Source organism: Rhinatrema bivittatum, chromosome 2 (assembly GCF_901001135.1).
Source record: "Rhinatrema bivittatum chromosome 2, aRhiBiv1.1, whole genome shotgun sequence".
NCBI lineage: Eukaryota > Metazoa > Chordata > Amphibia > Gymnophiona > Rhinatrematidae > Rhinatrema > Rhinatrema bivittatum.
In genome coordinates this window covers 428,288,720-428,303,712 of record NC_042616.1, presented here as the reverse complement: position 1 = coordinate 428,303,712, position 14,993 = coordinate 428,288,720, and the positions used below count along the sequence as shown (strand labels likewise).

Sequence of the window (14,993 nt, the reverse complement as noted above, 5' to 3'; positions counted from 1 at the left end):
CATGCCTGTAACAGATGTGAAAATACAGATGCCATACACAACTTTGTGTATGCCACTTGTGCATGTAATAGCTCCTAGATTTCTTTCTGGTATTGGCCCTGATGTAATAAAGGTGTGCTCAGCTGTGCGCACATCATGCAGTTCTGAGCACATTTTTATGCAGATAAATTTGCTCCTGACGTAACAAAGGGTTTTAATGCACAAAAAATATGTGCAAGTGTGAGTAGAACTGTGCTCACAAATCAGTGATCCTCTGTGAATATCCCCTATTTATCAAAACATTAGCTATTACTCCTCAATACAGAGAGGGGCGCAGGCTTAATTCATGTTTTCTTAACACTGGAAATTTAACTCCTGGTCAGTTATGGGGCTAATGCAAGTCTATGGGACTGAATCCAGAGTTTGTGGTGTGGGAGACAGGTATTTTGCATTTATGCACATAAAACATGATTTGTGCACATTATTATGTGCAGAGCTTGTGTAGTTGTGCCCCTAAAAGCAATTCACAAAAAGCACGAGTTAGGTGCACAGCTTTTATGTTCCTAACTCATGTTATGCCACTAACCTTTAGGAGCATAAATTTTATGCTTCTCACTCATGGTTTGTGTGCCTTTTATGCATATAAATCATGTTTTATGTGCACTAAACATATCTTTGTGTGCATATTTTTGGATTAGCGTGTTTTTCTAAACTCCAGATGCATTAGCTTATTGCACTGGGAGTGAACTCACTTTTTAGCACGTGAATAAAGAAAATGTGTGCTAAAGTTCGGCAAACATTTTTTACTCGTCTTATTACATTGGAGATATTGTTGGTATTTTTCCTGTTGTGGGTGGAGGGATATTTCAATCAAAGAGGCTGTAAGAGATACCAATTTTACAACTTCTAAAAGTTGTTTTAGAGGTGATTTAAGGGCCGGATTTTCTACAAGTCTGTTGCACCCGTCAGTCGCAGAAGGCTGCAACCTCTGCTGCTCACCTCATTTTGCCCTGTAGCTCCGATTCTGGCTAAGATGGCCACATTGCCTCTGCACGCCGACCTCCCTGGCATCCCCAGGACGGCGTGGGCGATCCCGGTCGCCATCTTGAATCTGGTGTAACTTAGGGCACGTACACGCGCACCTGCCTCCGTCTTATTCACGTCATGTCGGGAACCTCAGGGGCGTCTCCTCCGCATGACGTCACTGCCTACGTGTACTTAAGCCTACCGGACCTTCCTACCAACAAGTTAGCAAGGATTCCATCTTGCTCAATTCCTTTCTCAGAGATGCTTTGCCTCGCTGTTCCTGCATTCCAGACTGAGTGACTCAGGTACCCGCTCCTCGGGGGCCTTGCTGCACTCAGGGCTATCCGCTCCTTGAGGGCCTTCTCTGCGAGTCTCACCTTCACCTGCTTAGTGAGTACCTCTCGCTACTTCTCGGATGATCCTTCAGTGTTCCTACACCAGGTCTCCGCTGCTGCTGCTACATTATCTCTACTGCAACACCACGGAGTGAGTGCTAGACCTGATCTTCAACTCTACTTGTCTCTTGTTGTGCGGATCCTCGGATTACCCCACTCTGCGGACCACTACCAGATCCACGCTGTCTTGTGCCTGCTGTCAACATCTATCTCCAGCCTACCCCGCGCTGTGGACCACTACAGGAACTACCAAGAAGCAAGTATTTCCCTAGTTACCCTGCTTTGCGGACCATTACCGGAGAATCCATCTCAGGTTTTCCTACTCAAGGACTGAGTTTACAAACCCGCTCCTCGGGTATCTCTTTGCTGTATAATAAATATATCCCTGACTCCTGTGTCCATCACTGCTGAGACCACGCCTGTCATGGAGAGTCCCCACAGGGCTCCTCCCTGTGAGTGAAGTCAGTTCTTTCCACGACCCAAGGGCCCACAAACCAAGTTCAAGTATAACAAAGTGAGAATAAGCATTTGCCCAGGGGCACTGTGCCGCTGGGATCCAGTACTCCCCGCTCCTCATCCGAGGTTCATTGTAATGTGCTGTACAAATACTGCAATGTAGCAGTTTCAATAGCTGCGCTGCTCAACACACCTGTTAAACCAGGCCACACCCACTACAGGTGCAGCACAGTGTAAGATTGACGGCTTTTGCATCAGCTTATGATGGCCCTATACTCCTGCTCCCTGACCATGGGCACAGGAGTGCTACTGAATATCACTTTGCTGCAGAATGTGGGAACTGTATGCAGCAGCTGTGCACCTGCAAGAGAGTTGCTGCTGGAGAAATGAACATTGTTCAACAGCCAGGAGCTACCACTGCTGCAGGAGCACTGTGTGCCAGAGACCTGGAGCCACTGCCAGTAGGAGGAAGGAGACTTTCTTTGGTTATATCTGCAGCCTGCTGGGCAAGGAGTGGAGGGAGAGTTAGAGAGAAGAAAATGGATACTGATGCGCAGGGAGGGGAGTGAGAGAGTGGAGGAAGCTGGGTGGAGAGATTAGGAGATGTTACTGAAAGGAATGAAGAGAGCGGGGATGCTGGCCAAGAGAAGAAAGAATCATTTTTGTTGGGACTTTTTGGAGGGGGATTTTCCCCATCGCCACCCTGATCCTCTGGATCTTTAGAGGGGGACACTTCCTTCCGCCTGCCTAGATGTGTACAACTTGTAAATCCAGGCCTAGGCGACTGTGATTGAAGAACCAAGCACTATAAGATTTACTTTGCAAGGGAATGGTGTTTAGTTTCTTGGAAATAGTTAAGTAGCAACATAGTAGATGATGTAAAAAAAGATCAATTGGACCATCTAGTCTGCCTAGTTATTCCTGTCTACACTGCTAAGGATATATCCCAGCTGTCAGCTGTAGAAGCGTGACCACTTGTAGGATATTGCTTCTTTTCCAGGTCAATCTTTGTTGTCTTTCTTTTGGTTTTCTACCATCCTGAATAGATACAAGTTTCCATACGTAATCCAACACCTAGCCTCACTCCTAATTTCTTACCAGAAATCTTTGTAATAATCTAGACAATTACCAAAATATCCAGCTGCCTAGGGCCTTATGGATGCCATTACCATCAACCTGCCAACATTAACCCTAATTGATTTCTGGGGAATTGTAACCTTTTGATTATAACTCATAAAACACTGGGCTTCATTCACCTCCAGAGGTTTAGGCCTTTAATAGGTGAAATGACAAATAATGAGTTTCCCAAATACCTACTATCATAAAAGTGAGTATTGGGCTGCTATTGATGCTACTTTGAAACATTCAAAAACATATTTGGAAAAACCGCTAAAAGATATTCAGAGTCCACAGAAGGTGAAGCCAGCCCATATTTTCCATTTTTGGGCTTTGTTCCACCTTTGGGTTCACAGTTCACCTACTTAGATATGCAGCTTCTATTGGCATTTACTCCTGCTCAAACTCCCACAAACTCTGCGGGAAGGCTTCATCATGCTCATCCCTGCATAGATGTTCCCCCCATACTTGGCGAGTGACAGTAAGTTGTTGCTTGAACATTGGCACACGGGTTGCAGCATTAATCTCACGGTCCTCAAGCACGGCACATAGCTCAGCTACATGTTGAGCCCTGCTGAGTCTAAGTAACAGTCATCAAAGAGCTCAACAATGAATATTATTGCTATAGATGAACCTGCAATTCATTAATTGTCTCTTGTTTCTAGATAAAATGGAGGTGAGTACTATGCAGGGTACAAGTCTTGTGCACTAAATGGGGGCTACTTAGGAAGAAAGAGATGGGATAAACAAGGAATCCCTTCATCAACCAACTGTCTTCTGTGTTCTTCTCTGGCTCAAGAGTACCTGTGCCTTCTTCTACTTGGACATTAGTGTGATGAGAAAAGAGAGGCATTTTTGTTTTTACAGAGACACTATTCTTAACATTATAATATATTCTATCAGTTTGTGTTTGCCGCATTAGGTGGTCTCTTTACTGTGATACAGGTATACTTGATTGACATTCCAAATTGTTCAGCCACCTTGAGGTCCTGGTTGCACGCTGATTTGTGACAAGGACACAAGGACAGAGAGAGAGAGAATGAGATCCATAAAATTTGAGGTCAGATTGCAATAAGGACCACACAGGGATTGTATGCCCATCCATCTCCATTCTGAGAGTCAGTATGAGTGTGATCAGAGAAAAGGGCTTGGCTTTTAGTGATGGCCTTACCTTTTTATGCAGCTGCCTAGAGGTAACTGAATAGGATTAACACTAATGTTAAATATCCTGTACATAATTCCTCTGCAACTAGCTTGAATCCTATTTGGTGGAGCCTTAATTAAATCCACTACCCTAGCTCAGAGAAATAGTATGATCCCATCACCCCATCACCCCTATATTGGGATAGAAAGTGTTCCATTCCAGTAGAGGGTATACTAGGAACTCTAACAGAATTCCAGCAATTTCTCCAGGAGAGCTGTAGAGAGAACTGAGAGCGTTGTTGTGTTTTCTGAGAGTAAGGAAGAGGAGAAGAAGGAGAGGATAATATTTCTGTTCAGCACTAACAGGTATCCTGACTGTCAATAGACTGTCTTATCTCAATCTGTTGTAAACACCTGCAAAGCCTACCTCAGATACTAAATTGCAATTTCTTGAGAACACAGAAGCTCTGTATAGTTTATCCTTTGTTCAATTGGGTAAAGTCAGTTGTTTCCCCTAAAGAGAAGTCAGAGTCAACATCTTCACAGTCTGCTATGAAAAGAGCCTTGGGCCTGCGCTTAATTTAAAAACCAAGCATTGATTACATAGGAAATTACTCTGAATTCTGAGGTTTTGATAGCATTCTCTGTTTTCTTTTTAATTTCTCTATCCTACCCCTTTACACTTTCTCACCTTATTTATTTATTTATTTTCATTCATTCTGCTTAGGCTATCTTGAATGGGCTCCAATATATTTCCCATTTTCTTATGCATGTAGACTAATATTGTATTGAGCTCCCACCCATTGCTTAGAAAGTAGACAACAACTTCTTTCAGAGATGTGTCCAATGCTGCTGCCATTGAGGATTGACATAGAAGTAAATAATTGCCTCAGATATCTCTCTAGGGTGCAGTGTATTTTCAGTATGTGACAGGATTTAGAATAATAAGATGAGGGTTAAGAGCAACCTGGCTAAAGTATATAGGGTTCTCCTACTAACTCAGCTAAGAGAATAGTTCTTTAGCATAGCAATAGAGTCCCTGGTGTGAAGCTAGAAGGTTACAGTTTTATAAGCCCGAGCCCAGTTAGAGGAAAAATAGGCCATGGTACTGCAGAGTGCACCAGTACAGAGCTTTCACATAGTAGTTCATAGCCCCAACAGTCTGCATGGCAGAAATCAGAATTAAGTTCTATGATGGTGGCATTAATCACTAACCGCTATATATTGGTCTAATGTCTGAAATAAAATCCTTGCCAGCAAAGGACTAAATCTACTTTTTCTTGCCAGTCAGATTATTCTTGGCTATTAAGTATTCTCTTGAGTTCATGGCAGGTCTCAGGATGATGATATGACATTTGGGAAAGAAAATACAGCAGAGTAAACCAAAACTGGATGCCAAGATGGCAAATATCTCCACAGCAACCATATGTTTCCCTTTAGTACTGATGTAAGCTGGAATAAAGGAGATCCAAACACTTGTGAAGACCAACATGCTGAAAGTGATAAATTTGGCTTCATTAAACCCATCAGGCAGTTTCCTTGCCAGGAAAGCAACTACCAAGGTGATAGTGGCTAAAAGACCCATGAAGGCCAACATAATATAGAAAAATACTATTGACCCTTCTTTGCATTCCATGATTACCCTGTCTTTGGAAACATTTCTATTCAGTTCTGGAGATGAAGGATGAAAGACTACCCATGAAATACAAATCAATACCTGGAGCCCCGAACAGATAAAGACTATTGAATTGGGGATGGATGATCCAACCCATTTCCTTAATGAGCTATTGGGCTTTGTTGCATTGAAGGCAATAACTACTGTAATGGTCTTGGCCAGAACACATGACACAGAGAGGGAGAAAATGATACCAAATACAGCTTGTCGGATGAGGCACATCATCTTCAAGGGCTGTCCAATGAACATAAAAGAACAGAGAAAGCACAGCAGGAGAGCCCAGAGGAGGAGATAACTCAAATTCCTGTTGTTGGCTTTTACAATTGCTGTGTCACGATATTTGATGAAGATACAGAGTACAGAGACAGTGAGTAAGGAGAAAATACTGGATAAACTGGTCAAAGCTATGCCCAAGGGTTCTTCAAAGGCAAGAAACTCAATGACTTTGGGAATGCAAGTGTTGCGATTCTCATTAGACCACTGATCCTCTGGGCACTTCACACATTCAGTTGTATCTAGACAAAAAAAAAAAAGAAAAATCAAATAATTGAAAATGTTATTATCAATGTTATGCTGTACTATGTGATTATAAACCCACTAAGAGAGAAAATATTTTGTCTTATTTTTTAGCATAGGTGGGCAAAGCTGCTTCACCAGATTTATTCTGGCTTTGATCATGTTGGCTCAGGTTGACTGTCGATTTGATTTGCTGAGCTGATCTGCAAGGAGAGGAGCTCTGCACAATTAGCTTGGATTGTTTCCGTGTGACTTGACTTGGAAGCTTGAGAAGATGGAGACAGGCAAAAGGCTTTGACCATGGATGGGTTAGCAAATCATGATGTAGGACTGCAAAAAAAAAACCCAACCCAAACTTTTATCCCATACTGGAAGTCACCATCTGGGTATAATTTGTTGGACTGAGATTACAGTTTGCATTAAGAACTTTGAAAACTGGTGTAAAATTAATTGTGGTTGTCATGTTAGTCCACTTGGCTATGTAGAATTAAGGGACAACAAACAAGTTGTAGGTAATACCCCAATAAAAGGTAATTTCATACATCTGTAATTAAATGTGTCATGTTTAGGCTCTCACAGGTACACACACAATGTGGGTGAGAGCATAGGCATGTACATGAGTGAACTAGTGTGTGAGAAAATGAATGTGATAGTGTGCATGTTAGAGAGAGAGAAAATAAAGTTTGTGTGGCTATACCTCTCCCAATTCACGACAATCTCTGGGTGATTGCAAATCAAAAGATCCCAGGTTTGGAGAGCAGGAAATATTTTTAAAAATCCATATTAGTTTTAATTATTTGGTGTAATTTGATATTTCTGCTGTTTTGAAATATTCTATTGTTTTACTGGGAAATATTAGAACATTTTAAAATTATTGGATGCTTTATTTGTCAATGTTTTGAAATATTTTATTGCTGTTTGGGAAATAGAATGAGTTTATGTGAGTTTTTTTAAATTATTCTTATTATTAGTATGGTTTTAACATTATGAATGGTGTTTTATTGCTTGATGTGTTCAAGGAATGAGTGTATGTGTGTGTGACTGGGAAGCATGTGCTTGTGTGTGTGTCTGTGTTAATGCATATGTGTGAAAGGGAAGCACACACGTGAATATGAGTGAGAAGCATGTGTGTGTGAGTGTAAGTATATGTGTAAGAGAGAGAGGGAAGCACAACAGTGAAATATAACAAATGCTTAAAATAATTTAATATTTTTATAAGATTGTGCTTTGAGGGAGAGGTAACTATGATTCTTCAATGTATTTAGCAAAATCTTGCGGGGAGGGGGAGGGGATGGTGAAAGGCCCTGTGACCCTGACCACCAGATCTTTTAAGCAACGCCGCTAGTGGTCACCCCTATTCACACCCCGCACCCAAGGACAGCCCTGCCTATGTTCGGCACTTTGCACTTGACCACATTAAATTTCATCCGATACTTGGTCTTGCAAGGTCCTTCTGCAGTTCCTCGCAATCCGCTCATATTTTAACACCTTTGAATAATTTGTGCCATCTGCCAATCTGAACACCTCACTTGTTGTTCCCTTTTCCAGATCATTTATGAAAATGTTAAACAGCACCGATCACATTACAGATCCCTGCGGCACTCCATTAGCTACCTTCTCCATTTGGAAACCTCTGCTTCCTGCTTTTTAACCAGTTATCAATCCACAATACAATATTACCTCCTATCCTGAGGAGTCTCTCATGGGGGAGTTTGTCAAATGCCTTCTGAATATGCAGATACCCTATATCAACCCGCTCACCCTTATCCACATATTTAACAACAAAAAATTCTAGTAGTAAGGCAAAAGTTCCCTTTGCTAAATCCATGCAGGTCCCTTCCTACTAAGCCATGTCCAACCATATGGCCACTAATTTTGGTTTTAAGAATAGCGTTTAATGTTTTGCCTGCCACTTTATATCAGGCTCACTGGTCTATTTCTTGGATCATCCCTGGAACCCTTGTTAAAAACTGGTGTTACATAGGCACAGTAGCTATTTTTAATGATAGGTTACAACTTACCGGTAACAGATCTGCTATTTCATATTTTAATTCTTTCAGAACCCTCAGGTGAATACCATATAGTCCTGGTGATTTGTTACTCTTTAGTTTGTCATTTTGCTTTTTACAGCTTCCAATCTGAAAATGATTTGCTTCAGTTTCTCTGACTCATCACCACTGAACACTATTCCAGTGTGGGTATCTCCGCAACATTTTCTTCAGTAAAGACGGAAGCAAAGAATTCATTTAGTTTTTCTGCTATGGCTTTGTCTTCCTTAAGTGGCTCGTTTACCCCTTAGTCATTTAATGGTCCAATTGACTCCCTCACAGTCTTCTTGCTTTGAATGTGCTTGAACAAGTATTATTAGTGTTTGCCTTTACTGCAAGCTTATTTTCAAATTCTTTCTTGACCTGCCTTGCTAATTGTTTTACATCTAACTTGCCAGTGCTTACACTCTTTCCTATTTTCTTCATTTAGATTTGCTTTCCATTTTCTGAAAGATGTCCTTTGGCTTTAATTGGTTCTTTCATCTCCTTATATAACCGTGCTGGGAGTCATTTGGTCTTTCTTTGACCTTTTTTAATGCATGGAATATTTAATGTTCTCCCTCCAGTGTTTCTGTCAAATTTGATTGCATTATGATCATTATTACTAAGTGGCTCCCATCATCATTGCAGCAAGTCCTGGCCATGGATCTAAAATAGCATAGATCAGGGATGGCGAACTCCAGTCCTCGAGGGCCGCAAACAGGCCAGGTTTTCAGGATATCCACAATGAATATGCGTGAGAAAGATCTGCCTGTACTGCCTCCACTGGATGCAAATCTTTCTCATGCGTGCTCATTGTGGATATCCTGAAAACCTGGCCTGCTTGCGGCCCTCGAGGCATGGAGTTCACCACCGCTGGCATAGATCCATGGTCAGCATATATAATGAAACTAATACCAGAGGAGGTCCTGCAAAGATCTATTAGTCAATACCTGCACTTGTTACTGCACCTCCTCTGGTAACAGTTTCATTAAATATGCTGGCCATGGGTCTAAACCAGTTTTTCCCAATAACCTGTTCATAGCCCTATATAACTTCTTAGCATCATAATCTGCCTCTTGAATTATGTTTGAGAATTAGATCTTTTTTTTCTCTTTTAATTATTTTATGATACTGTTTTTCTAATCCTTTCCAGATGTGTTTATCAATAGACAGACAAGATTTCTGCCATCTTCTTCTGGCTTATGTATTTTTCTCTTTTGCTTGGCAAATTGACTGTCTGAAAATTCCTCCCCACCCCCTGGCTCTAAAATGCAGCTAAAATACTGTTTCACAATGAGTATACAGGAAGTCTTCAGGCTTAAGAAACATTGGTTCCTGAAAACCATGTCTTAGGTTGAAAAGTTGTGAGTCGATTCATGCACAGCCACGAGTTAGGAAAATGGACGCTCGTAAATTGAGCATCCGTCAAGACCGCCATCAAGACTTTAAAAAGAAATTGTTTTATTTTTCCATGTTGCTGCTTTCTACGGTTCTTCCAATTTGATATCATTACAATATAAAGTTGGAGGAACCACAGAAAAGCTGTGCTATCTGCTTTTCTGTTAAACTTTTGGGTCTCCTCAAGACAACACCAGCTCCGAGGCTGGCGTTAATTTTTGAGGGTTAAAATGTGCACATTGGGGCAGATTTTAAATACTTGCGCGATCGCGTACTTTTGTTCGTGCACCAGGCGCGAACAAAAGTACGCTGGATTTTATAAGATACGCGCGTAGCCGCGCGTATCTTATAAAATCCGGGGTCGGCGTGCGCAAGGGGGTGCACATTTGTGCAACCTGCGCGCGCCGAGCCCAGCGCGGCCTGCCTGTTCCCTCCGAGGCCGCTCCGATTTCGGAGCGGCCTCGGAGGGAACTTTTCTTCGCCCTCCCCCCACTTTCCCCTCCCTTCCCCTACCTAACCCACCCCCCCGGCCCTATCTAAACCCCCCCTACCTTTGCACGCGTCGGCCGGCAGCCCCGCTCCGTCCTCCGGTCCCGGGGGCTGGTCCGGAGGCCTCGACCACGCCCCCGGGCACGCCCCCGGGCACGCCGCGTCGTTTTGGGAATGCCCCTGGACACGCCCCCTCCCTCCCCTTTTCGAAAGCCCCGGGACTTACACGCGTCCTGGGGCTTTACGCGTGCCGGCAGCCTATGCAAAATAGGTGTGCCGGCGCGCGCGGGCCTTTTAAAATCCGCCCCATTGGGTGCAGGGTTATTTTTTACATCGGGGGTACTAGCTAATAGCCTCATCAACGTGACATTTACACGTGATGAGCGCTATTAGCTCTGTGCTGGTTTGGACGCATGTTTTGGATGCGCTCATCCGCTTATTGTATCAGGGGTTATGGACGCGCATCAAAAAACGCGCTTCCAAGTGCGGGTTAACCTGTGTGCTAGCCTGAGTGCACGTTATTGCATCGGCCTGTTGGTAGGGAAGTGGCATTTCCAGAAACATGTTTTGGGCAGGTTCAGAAAATAACGTACGTAGATTGCAATCTGAAATCTCTATACTTTATTTTCCATAGACAGTTCACCTGCGCATAAAGCACTTTTCCCACAGATATTTTACACCCCAGTCAGTTTTCAAAGGGAAAGTACCTACACACTTTCCCTTTGAAAATTAGGCAGAAAGTTTGCGGGTATGAAGTAGCCGCAGAATGCATACTGAGGCAGGCTGTTTGGAAAGTGTCCCCTTAATGTCAGACACACTCACTGTGTAACTGTGCCAACCAGTTGACTCACCTGCAGCAACGCTGCCAGCTCAGTGACTTCTGCTTGCTAAGTCCCTACTATATTTCCATTTCAGACCTACCTGTCTGGTTGGAAATCTCTCCTTCTGAGCAGGGGATGCAGTCATAGCAACAGATGGGCTGGCCTTCTCTGACCACTTTCCTATATCCTGGAGGACAACTCTCACTGCATATTGAGCGGGGAACCTACGAGATATCACAGGAAGGCTCCAATTACGTAACTTTGTTGTCAACTTCTAGAAACATCCTTTCAAAAATGTTTTTTATTTTATTTTAGATAATACGCGTACAGGATAGTCAATACATAATGGCAGTGAGAGCATTTAAAACCATACAAATTGTTATGGATATTAACAAATAAGCCATTACAAATGCCAAGTGCACTAGAAAGTTATACAAGCCACTGAGTTAGATAGATTAGCGAGATACATTCTGTTCATAAGGAGAAGAGAATAAGAACTGACAATGCTTTGCTTTTGAAGGCTTAATTTATTTTACAGGTCCTATTGAAAGCTACTCTGGCCTTCTGACTTGCTTTCCTTACCATATATCAGAGAAAAGGAGACCATATTTCTTGAAACAAATGGAGCTTGTCTCTAATCTGATAGGTTAAACATTCCCAATCTTTGAATGCCAAAGATTGGAAAGTTTAGGAGGAACCCTGCAGCTAGAAGCAATAGGGGGGGGGGGGGATTTTCAAAGGCGTAACTTACGCTCGTAACCCCGAGAATCCACTCCTGCATGCACCGAGCCTATTTTGCATTGACACTCAGCAGCAACAATGGAAGACATATAGTCAAACAGAGCGGAGGTAGTTGGAGTGGTGCCGGGCTGAGGGAGGGGGGGAATGAGTGTGAGGGGTGTGGAGTTGGGCTTGGAGGGGGGGAGTGAGCAAGAGTGAGCCAGAGCTGGACTTGAAGGGGGAGGGGAAGGGGGAATGAGTGTGAGAGAGCTGGAACCAGGCTTAGAGGAGGAAGGGAGGGGGGAATGAGTGTGAGGGGGCCAGAACTGGGCTTGGAGAGAAAGGGGAAATGAGGGAGCTGAAGAAAAGGCTGTGTGTGTGTGAATGAGAGAGAATTAGAGGTTGTGTGTGAAAAAGAGAGTCTGTGTGCATGTGTGTTTGTGAGAGAAATGGAGCCTGGCTGTGTGTGTGGGATCCTATGTATGTATGTGTGTGTGTGTGTGTGTGTGTGTGTGAGAGAGAGAGAGAGAGATAGTGAGAGCATGTGTGTGTAGGAAAACATTTGAGAGTGACAGTTTTTGTGTGGGAAGGAGTCTTTGAGAGAAAGCATGAGCTGTGTATATGTGTACATGTATGTGTATGTGTGTATGTGTACTTGTGAGAGAGAAAGGGAAGAAGAAAAGAGGATTTATGAAAGAATACATTAATGTTTGTTATATTACATGATTGACTGGATCAGATGTTTGTTATGTGTCCTTTACTTTTTACATGATGCTCTTCTTGTGTATTTATAAATTGCAATAAATATAAAATAAATTAATACAGATTAATAAGAAGCTTCAAGGTCAAAATAAGAAGCTTCAAGGTCAAAATCAACAATAAAGAATCTCCCAGCACCAATTCATCATTAGGCATACCCCAAGGCTCCTCACTGTCACCTACCCGCTTCAATATTTACCTCCTTCCCCTATGCCAGTTGCTAACAGACCTAAAATTAATACATTATCTCTATGCGGACGACGTACAGATTCTGATCCCGATCACAGAATCCCCCTCAAAAACACTCATATTCTGGGAAAATTGCCTCCAATCCATCAACCGCCTTCTCACCAGTCTGAATCTGGTCCTTAATGCTACCAAGACCGAACTCCTCCTCATCTCCTCCGACCACTCCGACCCACCCATATTGACCCCACCCTACACCCCGATCTCGCATGTAAGAGACCTCGGAGTAATCTTCGACCACCGCCTGAACCTAAAGAAATCCATTAACAACACAACCAAAGACTGTTTTTATAAACTACAAGTTCTGAAAAGGCTCAAACCCTTCCTCCACTTCCATGACTTATTTATTTATTTATTTTATTTATTTATAGATTCTTATATACCGCGGTACGTAAAGTTATACATCACCTCGGTTTACAGTAAAACAATAAATTAGCAACAGGCTTTACATATAACAGGTTATACAGTAAGAAAAACATTTAACAGCTACAGGCTTTACATAAATAACGGGTTTCAAGGGAAAAATACTAACTTCATTAACTATAATAACCAATATATATTCATTTTCAATAATTAAGCAGGAGCCATTAACTGTCTAAGGCAATGTCCAATGTCAAATTAAAGTCCAGAAACAGAAATTGCACAATGGAAGGGGGAAAAGTGGTACAGCGGGATTAGCAGAATGAGATAAACATAGGGAGGGAAGAAGAACATGGCGCAGGTAAGGAATTATACGGGAAAACTGAATTTCAGGTTAGTTATTGATCATTGTGAGAAAGCTTGTTCAAACAACCATGTTTTGAGGCTTTGTTTGAAAGTTTTGTGGCAGGATTCGAGACGCAGATCCAATGGCATATTGTTCCAGATTTTGATACCAGCAATGGAGAATGACCGGTCTCTTGTGGATACGTGTTTGATGTGTTTGAGTGGATGAGAGGCTAATTTGGCTTGGTGGATATTTCTTATTGGTCTGTTGGATGTGCGGAATATAAACTGATCAGAAAACCATTGCATCTCTTGGTTGTGAATTGATTTATGGATGAGTGAGAGTACTTTAAAAGTAATCCTGTAGGATACAGGAAGCCAATGTAGAAACATGAGCGCTGCGGTGATGTGTTCGTGTTGTCGAGTATTGGTAAGTAAGTGAGCAGCAGCGTTTTGCAGCATCTGTAATGGTTGAATTGTGTTTTTTGGGAGACCCAGAAGTAATGCATTACAGTAGTCGATTTTTGGTAGAATTGTGGCTTGTAACACTGTCCAGAAGTCCTGAGAATGTAATAGAGGTTTAATTCTTTTCAGCGTATGTAACTTAAAGAAGCCATTTTTAATTGTGGTCGAGATGAAATTCTTTAAGGAAAAGTGATTGTCTATCATGACCCCAAGGCTGCGGACATGCTTCAACTGGGGATGGTCTGATGTTGAGATAGGTGAAGTGTTAGAGGAGGTGTTCTTGTGTGGCGTGATGATGAGGAGTTCGGTCTTGTTAGTATTAATTGCAAGAAAGTTTTCCATGAGTAGATTTTTAATTTCAGCAAGGGCCGAATCCCAGGTTTTAAGGGCATTAGAAAGTGAATCATTGATGGGGATGATAATCTGTACATCGTCGGCATATATGAAATGACGGAGATCCAATTTAACCAGTAGTTTACAAAGCGGAGATAGATATACGTTGAATAGAGTTGATGAAAGGGAGGACCCTTGTGGTACACCTTGTGATAGATTTCTGGGTTTTGAAGTTTGGTGTCCCATCTTGACACTGTATGTCCTATCTTTCAGGAAAGATTGTATCCAGCATAAAGCAGTGCCGGTGATGCCAATTTGTGAAAGTAGAGAGAGAAGGGTATTGTGGTTGACAGTGTCAAATGCCGAAGAGATATCAAGTAGGGCCAGAAGATAAGAGTGACCAGTATCAAGGGTTTTTAGAATGGAGTCTGAGAGGGACACAAGCAGGGTTTTGGTGCTGTGGTTCTTACGGAATCCATATTGTGAGGGGAAGAGTAATTGATTTTCGTCTAGAAAGTCTGTGAGTTGTTTGTTTATGACTTTTTCTAGGATTTTCGACAATAACGGGAGGTTCGAGACTGGTCGATAGTTAGCCGGTTCGGAGGGATCCAGGTCAGATTTCTTGAGTGTGGGCTTTATTATTGCATGTTTGAGTTGCGTAAGAAAAACCCCATCTGTAATGGACTTCAGAACGGTAATCCAAACCACGCTGTTTGCCAAG

General features: G+C 42.4%; 1 protein-coding gene across 8 annotated transcripts in view; it reads right to left on the bottom strand.

Moving 5' to 3' along the window:
• Positions 1 to 322: 322 nt before the first annotated feature.
• LOC115084895 (vomeronasal type-2 receptor 26-like) overlaps positions 323 to 14,993 on the bottom strand; it is a 75,220-nt gene continuing 60,549 nt past the window's right edge. For all 8 annotated transcript variants that reach the window (XM_029590289.1, XM_029590288.1, XM_029590291.1 and 5 more), the window contains 2 exons: positions 11,145 to 11,268; positions 323 to 6,305 (listed from right to left, as the gene is read on the bottom strand). In XM_029590289.1, the coding sequence (XP_029446149.1) occupies positions 5,386 to 6,305; positions 11,145 to 11,268 (1,044 nt within the window). In that variant the 3' untranslated portion in view covers positions 323 to 5,385. The remainder of the gene's footprint in view (positions 6,306 to 11,144; positions 11,269 to 14,993) is intronic.